The sequence below is a fragment of the Coloeus monedula genome, assembly GCF_965178545.1.
Source record: "Coloeus monedula genome assembly, chromosome: Z".
Taxonomy (NCBI): domain Eukaryota; kingdom Metazoa; phylum Chordata; class Aves; order Passeriformes; family Corvidae; genus Coloeus; species Coloeus monedula.
In genome coordinates, this window is record NC_138822.1 from 41,653,356 (window position 1) to 41,674,314 (window position 20,959).

The 20,959-nt window shown below is 38.4% G+C and overlaps 1 protein-coding gene across 1 annotated transcript in view; it reads right to left on the reverse strand.

Annotated features, from left to right (window-relative positions):
- Positions 1–18,128, reverse strand: part of PIP5K1B (phosphatidylinositol-4-phosphate 5-kinase type 1 beta) — a gene marked incomplete at its 5' end in the record, with an annotated part of 58,050 nt that extends 39,922 nt beyond the window's left edge. Inside the window, 2 exons of the mRNA XM_082301404.1 lie at positions 6,532–6,662; positions 18,060–18,128. Of these exons, the coding sequence (XP_082157530.1) occupies positions 6,532–6,662; positions 18,060–18,128 (200 nt within the window). The remainder of the gene's footprint in view (positions 1–6,531; positions 6,663–18,059) is intronic.
- Between the last annotated feature and the right edge of the window lie 2,831 nt (positions 18,129–20,959).

Here is a 20,959-nt window from a genome sequence, read left to right on the forward strand (position 1 = left end):
TAAATCTGCAAAATGGTGCTTTGGACATAACAGAAAGGGGGTAACCATAATTTCCCTCTCAGCTAGTTTACCAGGTCTACCAGAAAAACAAAGATAAAGACTTTTAAAATGAGCTCCGATTCTGGCAATCTTGAGGAATTCAAGACTTTTAATATGAGCTGTGACAACAAAATACAGGCTATGGAAAGATTAGGGAACAATTGTAACTTATGAGGTATTTCAATAACCTTAGCTGTTAGACCACACAAAAGAAAAAGATTTGTAGGCAGACTAAAGAAGAGAGACTAAGCTTCAAATGCAAGTTTGGTTTAATACTTAAATTGTAATTTTTTTTTTTTAAATCAAGCACACCTAGAAATGACAGTATGTGCATCTTAGCCTGTCACTTTGTAAATGCTGAGAGTGGATTAAAAGCATAGGTGGTGCAATATCAAACAAAAAGTGAACTAAAACGAATTACATTTTTAATAGTGAACCCCATGGCTTGCAAAAATTTGCTAAACAAGACATCCAGATACGTTTCTTGGCAGCTTTTCTTTGCTGTGGCCTCACCCTGGTAGGATGTACTCAGGAGATACCACACCTATCTGAAGGGGCAGAGAGAGCTAGCTGCATATCTTGGTAGCAAGCCTTCATTCTGAGGATTGCTAAAAGGCTCTGATGGAGCTGTTAACAGAAGAATTAAGTCTGTAGTTGTGACCCCATGTATAACTTTCTCATGTGTATTGTAAAAAACCTGAAGAGGAGGAATACCTCAGTTCTTTCAGTGAAAGCAACTCTTTTTCAGATTGCAAAAATCAAAATAAAATATCTGAACTTAAATGCTCCCAACATTAAAAACTAAAATGATCTAATTTCAGTTTTATTGCTGTTGGATACAGCTGCTTTTTAAAAATTCATCAACATGTGTTTCAGCTCTAAAAACTGTATCAAACAAACACACGCTGCAGGTCAGGTAGTGCTTTGGTATACTCCTTTCCTGTGTCTAATTTCAGGAAAGTATAATTTCCCATGTGATGGAAGTAGGTATCATGGTTATCTGTACAAATAGGTGTGTCTGTGTTTTTTTCATACTGTGGGATAAAGTCCAGTGGTAATACCCTTTTTTCTCACATTTTCCTAAACTTTCAGTCTCCAAACGCTATCCTAAGCAGTTCCCTGCAAAGCAGCTTTGAAATACAACTAGGAATAGTAAGCAACTTTAAAACAAGCCAAGCCAATCATATCTATGTAACAGCTGAATACAGAAGCATTTACTTACGATGACAAAGATATGACTATTTCATAACCAACTGGAAATGCTATTAAAATACAGGATCTCAGAGTACTTGAAAAGTAGTTTAAGTATGTTTACATAACCATATAACTATCCAGGTAATCAGAGGTTTACCAATAATTTGTTGGTAACAGAAGTAGCTGAGTCCAGCAATTCATAACAGGTTTTTAGCTTTTGTTGCCAAAGTATCCCCATTTCTAATGCTTGTTTTTCATCCTCCTCTCTGTGCTATCACTCAACTCACAAACTGTAAAAACCTTGTCAGAACATGAGTTCTGTGCATCTCTGCAACCGAAGTATCAAAGAAGAGCAGCAGCATATCAGAATATTCAGGTCACTTTATCGGCCTTGTGAAACCACCCACTGGAAACACATATCATGGTCTAAGTTACACAACTCTTGTTAGTGTGAACATTTAAATACTAGTCACACTGAACCTGCAGAGCATTCTATACTACAAATACACTCCTTAGTCCATCAGCTAACCTGTGATACAGATTTGGTACAAAGATATTTCCAAGGGTAAGTATCATTTTTCCTCAATCAGTCCTCAAAAACATACTAGAAAGCAGTAAACTTCAGTTTTGGATGTAGGGTAGGACCCAGACTAGCCATATGTAAAAGTTTTTACTTTCTTAGTATTTTTTGATTACTTATTTGAGCAGTTATTCAAATGCTATCACAATACAATGGTAGGCTTTTGATATTAAAGAGCAGAAAGTACTGAATAATCTTTCATTAGCGTCACAAGAAAGCAATTTGTAAATGAACCAGTTCAGTACACAAACTGTAGCTGCAGAGTGCTTACAGGTCATCGGCATCTAACACTTCCCAGCTCAATTAGAAACCACAGCAACTGCTCTCAATATGCAGGGTCTAGACCCTGCAATAAAAGTGTATTAGCAAGGGAAGTACATAAGATTGACTAACAAGTTGCTGCAAAAAAGGTCAAACTCAATAGCTGTGCTTAGAAGCAGCCTCCATCTAAGACAACAAAAAAATGCAGGCTGAAACAAACCATCTTGCTTAAAACACTCTGCATTTCTGAAGCTTCATAGCCAATATTAGCTGATAAAATGGAGCAGCTTCTGTTTGGCTTCTCAGTCATTACCACAGAAAATGCACCTCCTTCTATGTCTGCTGGAAGAGCTTAACAAGCTGCCTAAACTGCCAGTTTACAAACAGCTGCACATCCCTGTGGCCCAGTGACCAGCTTGAGCCACCACTATCTGCCAGAGCTAGGCTTACAGATGAGCAACAAGCTGTTCTAACCATGGCCATCTCACCGGGAGCCAGTGCCACAGCCCAGTCAAAGGGCTGACAAAATATTGCTGCAGCCACATTGTACTAACTACTAACTAGAAGCAAATTGTGCCACTGGGAACTGGTTCCAGCCAAGGAAGACAGGGGCACAAACATGCCCCACATAGCTCAGTCATAGGACAGAGCATAGAGAGCACATGCAGGATGAACTTTCCCACTGAACCCTCCACCCACTGTTGCATCAGTACCAACACTGAAGTAAGCACCTCTGTTGCTAGATTTCCAAAGCAGAGTTGAAAAGCCAGAAAAGAGGTTATTTGGAGTGGTTTCCCTTCATTCAGTGGAGAAATATTCTATTTCACTCTGTAGGGTGGAGACTTCAGACACTATCTTCAGAATCATGTGGCTCAGTGCAGGGTTCATTTTGTTTCTCCATCCTAGGAGCATATTTGCATAGTACCAATTTAACTCTATCTGGAAGGTGGTTCTCAATGAGCTCCATTATAGCAGCTTCCAGTAATACCTCATTTTCCAAAAATAACATGTTGTATGAACTCCTGGGGAGCTTGAAGAGAAAGGGATGAAAGGCCCTCCACCACTACAATGTGCAAATGAAGGTAAGCACCTTTGCAATTCAAATCCACCCACTGTACAGAGACACCTGTACTTCACTCAAAGTCACTTCCAGAAATAAACACCTAAATTAATCTGGGCTAAACTATGACCAATTTAACACAGTTACAAAGTAACTCTGGACCAGGAGTAACCTGCAATCCAGGGAGTTACTCCTGATTTACATCAGTAGTTCCTACAATATGCAGAGCAGTTACGTTCAGATCCGACCTAACCACTTTTTCCCCTGGCATTTTTCTCCCATCTTAATGAATCCTGAACACTTCAGTATGACTACTGAAGCAGAGACACAGGCTGAGGGTTATTTCAGGGTCTGAGAGGTATGCAGAGACTATTTATCCTCTTCAACCAATAAAATTCATAAACAAGTGCTGACTATTTCCCCCTAATTATAGAAGGACAGATATAACATTCTTCTGCTCACTGCTGCAAAGGCTGCATTGCATTGCATTTCTGCTACCTTAGGTCTATCTTACCACTGCCACCATAACTGTGCTCTTGCTGCTATCAAAGCAGGTGGTGCCTATGACTGAAAAACAGTCTTCTCACCTCGCTGCCAGACACAGGTGAGACAGGGAAAACATGGGAGGAAGGTGGAGCAGGACACCATGCGAAGAGGCAGGCTGCTGTGAAGTTGCCACAATGAAGGGAAAGTTCAGCTGATAGCCAGTTTGAAGTTGCAGATGCATTATTTGTGCCCAAAGCAAGTGGAAAAATACTGCACCTTGCTGGGTAAGCACCTGTTTCAGCACCACTCTTGCTGCACTCTTAGGTTCTCCTTCAGCTGCAAACTTCTGCAGAAAGTTTACCCACCCTCAGCTTGCTCCAGGGTACTCCCAGGTAGAGGTCAACCCACTTCACCTGCTGGTGTAACTAATTTCCACTAACTGCTTTCAGCCCAGACCAATCCAAAGGGAACAAAAAAAAAGTCATTACAGTAATTGCTTTTAACAGTGCTGCCATCACATGTAGGGTACCCCCCTAGGAAAAAATGAAGAGCAGCTGAGGTGCACCTTGGGAGTGCAGCCCTAGCTGTAAAGAATGTGTAACCTTTGCTTTTAACTTCCAACATGGGTAATGAAGCTCCCTATTCACATGACTCAGGACCAAACCACATAATGCCATCATGAAACAACATCCCAATACTCTCAAACAGCAAGAAAGAATCACGTATTAATTTCGTGCAATCCTAAATTATTACAATTTATGCACAGTAATACACTTCTGGTTGAATATATTTTAGATAAATAAAAGTGCATGTTACATTGAGACATAGCAGGATTTGAAATTTCTGTGCATCAGCATAAGAAATCAAGTGTCGTGGTTTGAAGAGATTGCTACAGACAGTCAACATTGTCAACAAGTGCTCTTTATGGAGATGCTCTTTGTTACAGTCAAGATGACTCTCTATGCTATATACTGCTTACTACCTAGCTACGCAAAAAAAAATCACAAATCCCAAAACTACACTGCTTTGGCCATTACTTTCATTTGTCTAATTTTACCCAAAATATTTGGTTTTTATAGGACACTGTCTGGAAAGATTTAGCGCCACTCTTGCTGCACTGTTAGGTTCTCCTTCAGCTGCAAACTTCTGCAAAAAGTTTACTCAACCTCATCTTGCTCTTGCTAAAGCTTTTCTATTCAATTTTACACTAGTGCAGTCAGTCTCTTCCTTCTGCCTTTTGATTTTGCTTCAGGCCAGAAGGGATGTCTCCCAGCTCTTCTTTTAATACCAATACAAAAAAAAGGAAATCCCATTTCTGTGTGTACATACATGTGAGTCTCACAGCAAAGAAGGCACATGCAATGCCATGGACTACAAATTGTTTTATTTTACTTGTTGCTTTAAAACTAAGTTTAAAAAGAGAAGAGATGCTCTTTCTCAAACCATGCTATGTAATAAAACAGTTATAGCATGTAGGATCCATTTAGTTTCCAAGAACAAAACTGATATAGCAAACATACCATCCAGTGATGGAAGCCTCCATCACTGTCATAGGCAGACATTTTTCTCACCAATAAAAACTTTTTTGCATTATGTGCAAATTTCTTACCTGTATGTTGGATTTTTTAAACAAAATTTTGTGATTATAGTGTATATGCAAACACATGCATATAGTTAACTTCTCTATATCCACCTAATCTACAAGAGAAAGACTACTAATCCGTGCACAAACCCTATGATTAACACCAAAACAAGGATATGAATACTCTCAACTCCTAGGAACAAGAGAATGTAATGTAAAAGCTTCATTTCACAAAAGAATTTTTTTTTTTCTGAAGGATATCCCAGTTCAATGAAAACCAGGAGTCAAATCAAGGAAATTTACATTTATACCAAAATTTTACATTACAAAATTTAAATTTACCAAAATTTAAAGAGCCTGCAAATACTTTGTACATTGTTAATTTAACTTGGTTTAGTGACACCAGTAAATACTAAGGATTATAAATTATTCGGAACACCTTATGAAGTAGCATTCAAACTGCACATGAACAAAACTTGGAAAAACGGATAGAAATCATTCCCAAATGCAGGAAATAATACATATATAGCATATACTTACTGAAATTACTGTACTTATCAATTCTGAGAACCCAGACAACACTCAACAGAGTAAGTCATCCTGGTTGTGAAATACATTTCTCCTAAACCTTCTTCATCTCTTGCTAGCATACGTAACTTGGAAAGGGTACATGACACTGTACTTATCTTCTGAACATTAAAAATCAGTATGACCTTGATTTCCCTTATCAGCCTAACTGTATTGCTACAATTTCTATACCATCAACTTGGCAGTGATACAAGCTGAGGTAGCAAGGCAGTAAAGGTGCACAACCTGTAATCAGCATAGCCTGTAGGAGCTGAACGTTCTCACAGACTGGAGTTCTGGATAGAATTTTATAGTGTCAATAAAATGCAGTGTTGTAGTATAAATTATTACGTTATACTTCAAATGGCAGGACTTGAATTTCCATAAATTTTTAAACACTCTCAACAATATATCAAGTATTATTTTTAGAAAATAAACCACAACTAAACAAATGTAAATGTTGGATCCACAAATCACTTCAAATTCTTATTGACAATTCCTCTAATTGAAAGTGTAAAAATTACTTTCCCTCTCTACAAATGGTAAGTCTCAAATCTTCAGATGAACTGTGACCTTTCCAGTTCTCTCCCTACCTTAATTTTCAATGACAACATGAAGACCAGATAATTTTCAAGTTTCATGTGTTATACTTACTCTAACACAATTTTGTTAGAACTGGAGAACAAACCTGGTTCAAAATATCTAGTTAAGAGTTTAATTATTAAATTCTACTGAAGAAAAATTGAATATGCTTGTTCTTACCTTGGTAGGAAGACACTTTCTACTACATAGAAGTCTTGCATAAGAACATCTCTGTCTGGTTTTGATGTAAGGTTTCCTACCGTGTATCCTATTCCCAACTGGATAGCACCTTTAATAGCTGAGGATGCAGTCTGTGCAGAAAGTAAGAATTCAAGCATGAGTTTGCTAAAAGCAGACTTCTGTTCTTTATCAGTAATATTACAGGTAAACTCTTTGAACATTTTTGTAATAACACCCTGTCATCTTTACATCCTAGACCCCAGTGAAATAACTGCTTTTTAATTAAAATATTTAAAAGAATCACTATTGTAGCAAAATCTACAAAAAATCAATTCTCTGGTTTTACACACTGAAACTTTTCAAATTGCTCAAATAACTTAGACATGGGGTTCTAACTCAGTATACAACCACAGAATAGCAGGTTGGAAGGGACCTCAGGAGGTTCAACTTTTCTTCACAAAAGTATGATTTAGACAAGGCAGCCAAGCACCCTGTCAAGCCAAATCTCAAAAATGCCCCATGTTGGGGAATCCACCAATTCTGGGGAGATTATTCCACTGGCTGATTGTTTTCACTGTGAAATATTTCCACTTGAGTTCAAGTGGAATATCCCCAGGAGAAACTTTAACCCATTGTCCCTCATATTTTCCATGTGACCCCTTGTAAGAATAGAGTCTCTATGCTCTTTGTGGCCACCCTTTAAATACTGGAATATGGTGGTAAGGTTTCCCTCAACCTTCTTTTCTTAAGGTTGAACAAACCCAACTCTCTCAGCCTCTCCTCACACATCAGGCTTCTGAGCCCTTTGATGATCGCTGTGGCCCTTCTTTGGATCCTTTTCAGCCTGTCCATATATTTTTTGTATAGTGGGGACCAAAACTGATGGCAGTATTCCAGGTGTGGCCAGACAAACACTGACAAGAATGGGACAATCTCTGCTGCTGATGCCCTTGTGGATGCAGCCCTGGATCTCACCAGGTTCCTTTGCTGCAGCAGCACCCTGCTCACTCATACCGAGCTTGTCGCTCACTGGGACTCCCAGGTCGCTTTCCACAGAGCTGCTTCCCAGACTTGTGCTCCCAGCCTGTGCTGCGCTCCTGGATTTGCTTTCCCAGTGTAAGACCTTATACTTGTCCTTGTTGAACTTTGTAAGGTTCTTCTTTGCCTGCTTTCCAGCCTACACAGCCTTCCTGCAGGTTGGCTCTTCCTTCCAAAGTGTCCACTTGATCCCTGAGTGATTTTAAGTGCTCTGGATGACCACTTATGAAGACATGAAACAGCGCTGGGCCCAACACCAGTCCTGGGGGTCCCACTTGTGCCAGGCTGCCAGTTGGAAAAGGAGGCATTTACCCCCACTCTGGGTGCTGCCTGTGGGTCAGTTCCCCACCCCCTGCACGGGCAGCTCGTCCAGGCTGTTACACAACAGCTTCACCAGGAGGCTGTGAGAGACCATAGAGAAAGCCTTGCAGAAACACAGGCAGACAGTGTCCATGGCCTGCCCCACATCAGCCAAGCAGGTTACTTTGCTGTAGAAGGCAATCAGGTTTGTCAAGCACAATTTGACCTTTTGAACCCATGCTGGAATTTGCTAATCACGTGTTTCATCTGACTTGTGATGGGTCCCAGGAGGATTCTTTCCATAACAGTTTCCTCTGCCTTAGTACTAACCTTCAGAATGCACAGCCAGACCCCAAACTCCACACTGTGATCACTGCAGCCAAAGCCACCACCGAGCGAGATACTACAAAGCTGGTTTCCTTGGTTAGTGAGCAGCCAAGTCCAGCTGTGCCTCATTCCTGGTTAACACATCTAACATTTGTAGGAGGAAGCAGTCCTCTATGCATTCCAGGAACTTGATAGATTTTGTGACCTGCTGTATTGCTCCACCAAGAATGTCGGGATAGTTGAAGTCTGTAAGACCCAGGATCTGTTATCTAACGGTTGCTTAAGTGACCCTGCTTAGTGCTTCTTTGCCCTGATTGTCTTGGTTTGGAGGTCGGTAGCAGATGCCTAGTCTAAGATCCCCCTTGGAGATCTTCCTTCTGATCTTGGCCCAGAGGCATTTGATAGGGCTTCCATAGTCACTGTAGTTGACTTCTGTAAGTTCATGATTCACTTTAACCCAGAGCACAACTCCTCCTCCTCTACTTTCCTGCCTGTCTTCACAAAACCCATACCCATTTTTTGTGACCCTCTTGAGACATTTCCAATCTAATGGGACATTCAAATTGCTTTAGGAGTGTGAAGCAGCACACATTACATTCTGAAAAAAACCAGTCACATATTCCAGCTGATTGTACATGCATGCCAAGGCATCGCAATGCAATCTTACGGCTTAAATGCTGATGGTAGATGCAAATGTATTTATTACATTCTGCCTAACAGTCAGTGCAAGAGGTGCATTGATTGTGGGGAATCCAGAGAAAAACGAAAGTGATAGGGAAAGCAAAATCTCTCCATACAAATCTACCCTCATAAAGCGTAATGACTAAATTCAATGGCCAGAGCTTGCAGGACAGAGAAGGCTTCAAAATGACAGCATGAAATTGTGATACTATATATGTGTAAATTGAGACTATCTCTGAAACTTTCCCATGCTGAATAGACAATCGTGCTGCATGGATTAAAAAAATTGCAGAACTGAGTCAAAAATCAGAAACTAGTAAAAAAAGGAATTTTTAAGAAAAGATGGAAGGGGTGAACAGAGAAAAGCATTGGGGAGGGAAAGAAGTCTATAAGGAAGGGAGTATCTTCCCTTGCATGACCACCAGTTTGAAGACAATGGTTGGTCCCTGTTTTTAGGTTTTTTCTCCTACCCACCAGACAAGCAAGAGACTAACAGTGGAAGCAAAGGACACCAGAAGTTTCATGATCAGAACCACTTTAGCACTAGAACAGAACCATTTCAGGAGTGGAAATGACATAGGAAGTGGTTCAAGTACACAAAGCTACTCTTGTAATAGTTCTTGGAACAGCATACACTAGACAGGCTGCTTATTTTTAGAAAAGACAGAGATGTGTAGCTCTTAAATAATTAAGACTGCACACCAAGCAGAACTTACACTTGCACAGCAGTTTAGAACCAGCAATTTGGTGGGAACAAACAACACTCCATTCTGAAAGTGCTACTTTGACTACTAAAAAGATTTGGCTTTGTGTCATAAGAAGAGTCACATTTTTCTTTCCTTGAAAGGCTTCTATTCATGAATGATTAATGCCCAACAAAAGCTGTAATTATGTAACTTTGATCAAACCAATACACATACAAATAGTTTCTGCTTCATTGCTGGATGCCCATCTTGTTCACTGCCACAGCAAGTGACTATATCTGAAAGAACAGCAGATAGTACAGTACAAGAGGACACGCCGTTCCAAACAAACCCTAACAAAACCCACCAAACTTCAAAAAAAAACCCCAAGAAAAGTAACCTGGCAATGTGTTTTCAAAAGGAAACTCCTGGATCATCTTTCAAGCTCATAAAAATATCTGTAGTACTTTTTTCAAATTCAAAAGAAAACCTACAGACTTACAGTCTCTGGAGGGCAGAATGTAAGACACAGACCTTTCCTACAAGGTTACCTTCTTGTTAATTTCCTCTCCTATTCAAGACTGCCATTAGTAACCACCCGTCATTTCTGCAGCAATCACAGCAGTTGGTTTAGCAGAAAAGCAATGTTATGAAATAATGCAGAATACTTTAACAACTGCTTTGAAACAAATTGATAGCTACTACAGTGTGCTGAAGGCAACTGCTGGCCCAAAGTCAGCTCTTTGTCAATCACCACTAACACCAAAGGCTGGTCACCCAGTATCCCCTTAGCAACTGATAAGTATTTGTTTTCACAATCCATAAAATAAAAACAAAACAAGCCTTGAAATTTGTCTTTAAAACATCCCTTGTCTTAATTTTTTTATATTATTATTATTAATATAATTATCATCATTAAATTCAAGTAAAAGATAAAAGGGAAAATGTTCTTGAAACATCCATTTTATTCCTACAAAAATGTATTTGCTGGAAATTTCAAATGCAACTGGAAAAATGCAAGCCTCTTGTGAATTTTTCCTTAATTGGGCACCTCTTTCAATGCCCATGAAGGCAGCAAAATCTAGTTTCAAACCTAAGCCCCTTATTTACTTCAATTTGTCTTGAATACTCTCTTGCTGTACAGCAAACAATAAAATTCAGCAACCTTCTGTGCCATGGGTTTTTTCAGTCTTTTAGAGACTAAAATAAATTTTTCTTCCTATTAGCCTCATGAAGAGGTTCAGAAAATGGCCCTGAGACCGTTTATCAGCTGTAATTGTAAAACTGACAGTGCACAGTGACAGTACAGTGACTCCCAGATCATTTAACCTATTATCAACCTTCTGAAGCTCAAGAAATATTAAGGGATGAGAATAACCAGCAGGATAAACAAGCTGATGTATTTTAGGTTATGAAAGTGATTGAATTTGTAGCAAATGGTGCACACTATGACAGTTGTCTTTGTTACATAAAGGGCGTAACAAAGTAAAATTTCTCTCATCCTCCTTTTGCTGTTTAGGATATTACTGTCTACTGCACAAGTGCTTTGATGATTTTATCCATGCATAAAAAACTTAAACTGTCTTCATTTTGAAGAAACATACCTTTGCCTCTTTTTGCCAATAATAACTATGTATTTTTTCTATATTTGTCATATAGCTTTGCTAAAAGAGCCTGTAGATACGAAAAATCATATACAGACTCATAAAGCTTAACAGCAGTATATAATATAGAACACAGATGTATGGAATATTTGCATCACTGATAAATATTCTAGCACTCAAGGCACTGTTCTCTCAAATTGCTTTCTCTGCAGGTGGGTCTTCTACTTGCTCTACATTACTTTAAGCTGAAATCCTTTTGCAGAGTAGCAAAATAAATGAGAACTTAAATTCTCTCAAATTGGGTCTTAAGTTTGCACATGATCCCACAAATAGACTAAGCAGGATTTAGACATTGTTTTTCTTACAAATAATCACTTTCAGGTAGCCTTGTAAAACTGAAATTTGTTATTTTCATAAAATAAAGGTCTTAATCAGACACACAATGCATATAAAGGCAGCTCACATTCAGATAACAAAACAAAAAATCAACTAACTGGAACTATCTAACAACTGTGCAAGTTAGGGACAAGACTACTGAAAGGACTGAAAAAGTATGTCCTTTAAAGTAAAAGAAAAAAAAAATTCAAGGATGGCAAAAGTATGGATACTGTAATTTTAGGAAGGATATTATAAATTGGCCAATAATTATTTCCGTTAGAGTGTGAAGGTTGTAAATAACTGGCAAACCTAACAAACCACTAATGTGTCAGTAAATGTACAGAGTACACAATACACAAAGATTTTAGATATGGTGAATGAATTTATTCTTTTAAACAAGTGCCCTTGTAATTTCTTGGTAATTGTATGGGACTATTAATAACAAATCATTTAACAAACCAGGAGCAGACTGGAGCTGAGCAGGAGGACACAGGCTTCATCTAATTTAATAGAAGTTCCTCTCTACTGCCATTCACAGTTATTTTTCCGTTCGTCTTTCAGCTCTCAATTGGTCTTCGCTAAATCTACGTGCATTTCCCACAACATGCTCATGAAATGTAACTCTAACATTCTTGGCTTCGTGAAAAGTAGAAATCCCAGGGACACCCTTTAGGACTTCATGAATGTGAACTTTGTCCTTGTTTTTGTGTTCTCCCCGTTTATAACTCATTTTATTGCAGCTGAAGTTTGACCTATGAACTTTCTGGGGCAAAGATGGTGATTTTTCCAGAAGACATCTGGTTTATTGCAGGTGCCATAAAGTGATGAAGAGAAATTAACTCTGCCTCAGAAATTCTACCTCATTATCACTCTGGAAGGCAGAATGATTGCTTTCTTTCACCTTCTCTACTACTGTCATTCAAACAGGTTTTAAAATCTGCCTAATGAAATGGCAGAGACATCTAGCTACCACAGTTCTTTGTAACAGATGGGGAGAAACAGACATCTGAACAGAAGCCTCCACTGGTTAACACAGCTTTGCAACCATGCATCCCACAAAGTAGTTGCCACTAGCTCATTTCTCTCTACTACTGTATGTGGAGGAATCTGCTTTCATCACCCTCACTATCCCACTCTTCTCCTTGGTGGGACAATGAACTGGACTGGGGTAGAATAGCTGCCTGACTTCAGGCAAAATTCTCAGTAAAATACATAAATAAATTTTTAAAAGAAGAAAAATATTCATAGGTCTCACTTGATCGAAATTGTTGAAGCCACATGGCTTATGCCAGATCTGAATTTTCTACTACAAGTAGGGATTTTTTCTTCAGTTTTACTAGTTACGGTAAGTACCAGGCATCCACCGTTTATCTTTTCGAGACTTCTGAGAAGATATAACCTGCCATAAATTGTGTAAACGCTTAAGCCAAACCATCTGAGGAGAATGCCTGTTGAAAAACAACACATCTTCTTCAAGCAATATTTAAAGAGAGCTCGCTTAGAATATTAGGAAATTGCAATTAGATTCAAGATGTACATGTGGTTATTGCCTTTTGCTTCTGCACTAGATCTGTCTTGTCAGTGCCTGCTGTGCTTACAGTCTCACTGAAAGAACACTTCTCGCAGCTGCTTCTGCTGAAGCTTCTGGATGGAGGTGGCTACCCCATCTCAGTATGCTTTCTGCAGCTGCCACATAATAAATCGTAAATAGGGATATAAAAACAGAGTTACCAGAAAATCCCATTAAAATAACTAATCTTACTGTTCCTCCACAGCTTGTAACCATGGGTCACTACAGCCACAGTACCCCTTCAATCTTTCTTCAATTCACACTGTTCTTCTCTAGCAAATGTTTGCCCACCTTCTGCAGGTCACGCTTCATGAAGGTGGACTACTGCCCAACATGTGTGATTGTTCCAGTTCAACTGCAATCAGAATGATTTTCTGGTCCAAGCTGAATCTGATCTCCTTTCATTTTCCAAAATTAGATTCAGGTGACTCCATGGCTTTCAATCAATTTTTCCTCCATTTCAAAACATTTATGCTGAAGCTTCAGTAGTAGCCATGAACCCAAGTACTCTGTTCTATCTTTGAGGAAAAGAATTTGAGACCTCTGAGCTTGGAAGGAGCCATAGCTCCAGGCAAAGTCACTAAAGACAGTAATTTCAGTATCTTTGTAGATGCAAAAATCTGCCATTGAGGTCCCAGTGCAGCAAAACCTCCAGTATTTAAGTTTCAGTGTCCACAAGAAAAAGTACCAAACTTGCAGGCATTAGATGCAGGGCATAAGTCAATGCCAAAAGTGACGGAGCAATGCTGCTTGCACGTTTGCAAGCTCTAACAATAGGTAGCTGGCTTCCTTTATCCAGGTAAATTCCTCTTGCCCCTGGCAAAGTGACTCACACTTACGATATGCAGTTTTGAACAGGTTACATAAAGTCCTTGTAATACTCTAAACAGAAGAGCTGCAAGGTATGCAATGACAAGAAACAAACTCTAATTATACACTTGTGTGGCAGCCTTCAGACTAAATGTAGAGATTGTGGCAATCCAGTAACAGCGCACATTTACATCTATTTCATTTTCTGGTGTGATTTTTTTCTACGCTTCTAGTGTGCTTTGACAGACCTGTCTGTACCTCATTCTTGCCACCATCCTATTATTAAGCATCAGGATGCTACTGAAATCTGATTTGACAGGAAGTAGATTCAGGGACTGTGTGATTGATGACATTGCAGTGCAAAAACTGCATGTGTGTCAGCAACTTCTCACAACAAAGTCTGCAAAATAGGAAGAAAACAAAAAAAAGTGACAACTGCACAATTCAGATATCTGTGACAAGACTGTGATGAATATCCAAGAGAAACTATAGTCTGGTGACTGGATTTTTGCAAGTGTGCAATGGAACAAATAACTAGTCTCTCTTATGTCCCTTACCCTGTTTCTCTCTGAAAAAACACTCACAACAACAACAAAAAAAACCCACAAACCCAACCAAACAAAAAACCCAAAGCAAAAGAAACACAAAACCAGCCCAAGCTAACCAACAAAAAAACCTCCGCCCTTAAAGAACTGGCCACAGTCTGCACAATTTCTTTGATCTCAGTGTTATTTTAATCCTCTACCTTAGAAGCTGCATGGAACATGTATCTGTGAAGTGTCTCTTCCATTAACTAAGTTCTTTGATCTGGGTGACTGAACTACTTAATTGTTCATATTCGAACTGTGACTTAACAAGTTCTCAAAATTTACAGATAGACAGAAAACCTGTAAGTAGTTTCAGATTATAATGTTTGTAGCAAATGCATGCATCTGAACAGCTCAGCAGCCCCACCTTAAATAACATCATTTAAAAGAGAAAAACACCCTGGTTTTCAAAAGGGAAAAAAACAAACAAACAAACAAACAAAAAAACCAAAATGAAAAAAACCCAAAACCAATAAACAGAAAGTTGTGTTCCCTCTTCTCTCAAGACTTTGACTAGATAATAACAGACAATTAAAAGCCAGAAGAGCATTTATGTCAGAATGCAGCAGCAGAAAAACTGAAAGCTAAAAAAGAGTAGAATGAAGAAGCATGATTCATAATAGAAATCATGCTCTGTCTTGGAGCAGTTATGCATTTCAGAGTCTGAAAGGATAAGGTATCAATGCTCATGCAAGACCATTACCAAGGCTGTAGTAATGTAAGAAATTTCTTGGAACTTCAAGGTATTTACATTCATACTGCTGGTAAGTCAGCTGGCTACTGTAGGAAATTGAAGAACAGGAGACTTAATTAAGTCAGATAATGATGTTAGCTACCTCTATTTTAGCTGAGATGAACAAAATAATAAAGAAAATCTGGCAAAAATCTAAAGTTCCAGAAATGAAACTGATAGCCTTACAGACTACTTATTCTGGAAAGCTTTATCGTGGATGAAGTCAGAGACACCATCCTGGAGAAAGTTTGTTTTCACCTAACTCAGGTTAACTTAAAGCAGTGAAAAACAGTCATTACTACAGAAGTTTGTAATATATGGATAGCATTTATAACTAATTGACATAGATTCAGGAACATAAAGAACATATTGCACTGCAAAAATTCTAGAATTCAGAAATAAACTTTTCCACTATAAACAAAACTCCTTTTTTTCTCCATGATGAACAAAGAAATAATCTCCTTGGGAATTCTGCCAAGGCCAAATATGCTAAAGAACTACAGGCCACAGCACAAGCCAAGGTATACTGACCTCTGCTTTTCTAAGCTGAGAGGTACAAGCTTCTACACCTTAATTATATTTAAAAAAAAAAAAAGTGGAAGTGAAGTCTCTAAACAATGAGAAGAGGTTAGCAAGCACAGTCTGACTTCAGCACTAAATGAGTGTCTCGCCCAAGTGTTTCCACTGTGGTGGAAAGGCAGCAGTAGATTGGAGCAGAAACTGCCCAAGTAGCTGAAAAAGCATCAGCTGAGGAAAAAAGCTCTTCCCCAGCCCAGACCTCTGGAGAAAGCAGCACAGGAAGCCACAGGAAGAACTGGAAGTATTTTTCAACCAAACAAATGTAACAATACATAACTGGAGAATTGTAAATGCAACACCTGCAGGCAGTTGAAGACAGACAGGTTCTGACTGCAAACATGCCTAGAGAGCAAGCTGTACATGCCTACATCTCTACAGAGCAAGGTCGCTCCGTGTAAGTTACCTAAAAACATGGAATTAAATGAGGAATGACAGGAAATGCCTCTGATGAACACAGGTCCTACCAGGCTTACCCTGCAACCCACTTCCTGACACATACTATTGAATCCTCTGAACTTCCACAAAAGAAGAAAAATGTATATGGAATATCTGAAGAAGGTGAGGATCACAGAATCACAGAGTGGTTTAGATTGGAAGGGATCACCAGTGGGGCATCTGGACCAACCCTCCCTGCTCAAGCAGAGTCTTCAGGATTTAACAGAAAGTGCAAGATTTCTAAGGAATTTGGCTTAAGAAAAGAGAGATATTGTTAAAAGTGAGTCATCAGGCAAATATATGCTACTGGTTAGCTCTGCATGGATAAACTGTGAGGTCAAAAATTATTAATATTTTATTAAAATTATCATTAAAAGGAGGAGTATGATGATAATATTTGGTAATGATACTAAACTATTACGGGCATATGCAACACAGGATCTTGAACATAAAACAACTGAAGGTGTAATTACATGGAAAGGAAATAAATTGGCATAAGATACATCAACTGGCATTTCAGGGACAGAACTTGGAGATGATAGTCACTGCGATCTGTCAGTGTGATGTGGCTGTGAATCCCAGGTCTTGTCAGAAGTACTTCCACTAGATACACAGTAAAATCTGTGCCACAGTGAGAAGACTTTACATGGCATTGGTTGTGAACTTATAGCTGAAAAGGAACAGAGAGGAGTATGTGGGATGACCAGGGGGAATGGAAGCTTACCTACAGCTACTACTAGTCTAGTCTAGCAACATAAACCAGCAGAAGTATTCACTTCAGGCACTGAACAGTTCTTCCTTTCTCTTACTAATTGTCAAGAGAAATTTAAAATTTCTATATTTTAAAGTTATGACCTGGGAAATTTAAACTAACCTGTATTTAAAATAAACATTAATTCCTTTCATTTCTGAGAAAATTATCTGGAATGCTAAGGCCACCCAGCACTGGAAATGTAACTTCCAGGAAAAGGGGTGAAAAAAGAAATAGCTTACTTATCTCCTTGACTTTACCAGCAGTACTGCAAGCAACATCCAGAAATTAAAAACCCTAATCACTATATGTACTGCAGAAGCATGTGGAACTCTGTGCTAGATTACAGAAATTAATTTAAAAACATAATTACCATTTCTCTGAGGTGATCTGTCAAAAAAATAATCAAATTCAGTAGCTAGCAATTTGATTGTGTAAATATGCATAGAAAAATTTGGATTTATAGCTCCACTTAGTTATCAAAATTGTTAGTGCACCTAAATAATGCTGGTCACAGACAATCAGTGCCAGAAAAACAAACCCCAAACCACACCCAGCAAGATCTAAATGGACCATCAATGCATGCTCCTACATTAAATATGTCCACTCTTAAGAATTTCTTTTTTAAAAAATATTTAGCACACAAATAGTGGTCTGCTTGGCAAAGCACTAGAAAGGTGCTTTGCTTTTGGGGTTTGTAGTCTAGACACATCGTGTAAACATTCAAAGCATTTGGAAACTTACTAAATTTCTCATAACAGTGTTTAAGCCCAGAGATGCATCTGTTGCTAAGAGCAAAGAATTTCTATCTATTTCTAGCAAGATGGTGTACTTTAAAGCTGGACCGAACAAGCTTTAAATAGTCAGCTCTGCAGTGGATAGAAATACCTTATGATTTCACAGGCAGGATAAAGGACTTTCAAAAACCCCACGGAATATATTTTGTTTGTTCTTGGTTTTAGTCAGTTCCAAAATATATTCACTTACAGCAGGTCTGAATTACCAGCGTGAAGGGAAAAACATACAATAAAAAGGTTGAAAGTTTTTTTTACCTTTTTATACGTTTTCTCTTCATTTGGCTTTCCAGCAGTAACATCTCCATTTTCAGTAATAGATGACATCTAACAACAGAACCTTAAGTTATAAAGAAGGTATTTGCTTTACAAAAGTAATTGTTTAGAGAAATAATAGAATTTTTTATCCATTTTTGCTAAATTCAAACTCTTCAGAAGACAGGAAGCTACCAAGATCAGTGACACACCTAGGATATTCCTGTAAGTATTCTCAGCACAGACTAAAAGGACAGCACTGGCCCAGGAATATGTCCAGCATATGACTGATTCTACATGATTCTGCTTCTTTTGCCCACACCAGTATGCAGTGAAATCTTGCTCCTCGGCCTGCTGCATGAGATGTTGTTGAACGGGCAAAACTATGAAGCTTGTGAGCCAGGTAGTCAGTGGCATCTCTCAGAAGTCTAAGGTCCTTGGTTGCATTGATATGCTGTATCTCCTTGAAGTAGCAAGGAGATCACAGAATCACACAGAATCACAGAATATTCTGAATTGGAAGGGACCCACAAAGATCACTGAATCCAACTCTTAAGTGAATGGCCCATATGGGGATTGAAGCCACAGCACGGGCATTGATAGCATCATGCTCTAACTATTTGACATTGCATCTTATCACAGCTGTAAAGCCATGCTAGACCAAGAATAAACCACTAAGCTAGAGATCACCTTGGTCAGACACTCTGAGTGTGTCTGCCAAAGTAAACAAAACAGAAAGCTACGATGACGTGGTTCAAAATCTTTGTAGATTTTACCAACATTTTCACGATGGAATTATACTTACCCTTACGGACAACACGACACGTCATCTGGAGCTGAGAGCAAAGATCAAGCCATTCATTGGTGGTGTTAATATTTTCCACGACCTATTATAAGAAAAATCTGTCATTGCTATGCCTTAACAAATTTATATCTCGCAGAATAGCTGCAGATTTCCTTTTACTACTATTCTTCAGCCCAAGCAAACATTCAGCTACAAGTGAGACTTTTCAAGAATCATGTAAAATAACTTGTTTACTATAATTAGAACTTACTATACTTAGAACATACTACAACTTGGTTAATATACTTAGAAATTAGCAGTATTACACTGGAGGGAACCAGTGCAGAGTGATTTCCTTTTGCTCTAGATATTTCATCCCTGTATATACCTGTATAAGCAACTCTACAATAAAATGTTTATGTAGAGCAGTACACATACATGCTCTGGAGTGTTGTGTAATTACATGTGTTATTAATCTTACAGCCTTCTAATCTCCAATCACTTATTCTTATAAATTGTGATGGTTTGGAGGTCAGCACATTGAAAAGTCATAGATAACAAACAAAAAAAACCTCATGATACCTCAAATGAGAAAAAAACCCTCATTTTGTCTTTAAGCAGTACAAATAGCACCTTGTAAATAACTAAAAATTGGTTTTAAAAAAGTATTCTCAGGCCTCATTCACTCAAATTAATTTTCCATGAATCTGAAGAGTATACTTAATACCACCAAGAAACCCTTTAGTAAAAGGCTTCTAAGTCAGCACTTTCCTTTTTTCAGAGAAGCACCTGAGCCAAAAAAAAAAAAGGCGTGGGGGAACACAACAAATAGATTGGCTTTTCTGAGAACAAAACAATGCCTCCTTAGAAAAACACACTTCTTACTTTACATACCAGTATTTTCCTACTGCAGCTAACTGCATTCTTCATTGTAGCCTCCCTGTAACTAATACATTTAGTCAGTAATTCCTTCATTTGGATGTGCATTAGCAGTATCCTACACATCGAACTCCTACTTAAAGGCAATGACTTCATTTTGATAGCTTTTAAAATTGTGTGTAGTTCATCTCACTCACCTATATTTACACATTTAATAATAACATTCATCCATGCTTGCAACTCTGTAAGTACACAAACAAAGGCATCGAGAACTTGCTAAAACAGGTTTTGTAGGAAAAGAAAAGTCATTTTAATCACTAGTAGAAGATTTTTAAAATAAGTAATCCCTGGGTTAAAACACTGATCCCCACCCAAGCTGTTGTTTTCCACACACCTCCAAAGACTTGGTACAATATGATGTTCTACTACACACCAAACTTCCTAAAATATGAGCACACATAGTCAGCAAAAGCCAAACATGCATGCAACATGGGAGCTTGCTTTCAGTAAATTAGCTGAAGAAAGCACACATGCTAGACATTGGAGAAAAGCCCGTTTTTTTGTCAGCATAGACAGACAAATTAGTCAAGAACACTTCATTCATGTGAAAATGTTATGCTGACAACGATAGGAAAACAGACAATGAGAGGCCAAGTTCAGTAACTACCACGTATAAAAACTCATACACCATAAAGAATGTAAATTTTTCCTGTATGTGTCAGTTTATTTCCTAAAGGCATCTAGAATAAAATTATTTTGCTTCTAATCTTTTGAGAAACAGAACACACGGCTCTATCTTAACTGTGGTTGTGGTGAACAACTTTCAAAATCTTTGCTGTGACAACCATCTCTTGTTCCATGCTAACAATTTTTTGCAAAGCAAGTATTACTTTGTGTACTTTCTCGCTGCCCTAGAGCTACTGAAGCCATACATGGTGCCTTCTCACATGCTTTATAATATGCAGAGCAACAGCTACTGTCTCAGATCTGATGAGGTTTAACAGTTCAAAGACAGGTCACAGCTTACAGTCTTGGACTCACTTCCAGGCTAAGCTACAACTATTTATTTTTTTTTGTTACCATAGCAGGAAACTACTTTAACTAAAGCATTGAGTCTCTGTATGTACCTGACAAAGGAAAAGCTCACAATAAAGTAAGGCACAGGGTAGGGGTGGGTAGAAGAGGAAAACATTTAGTTTGAAAAATATTGTAGTGTGCTGACTTTGGCTGGGATAAAGTT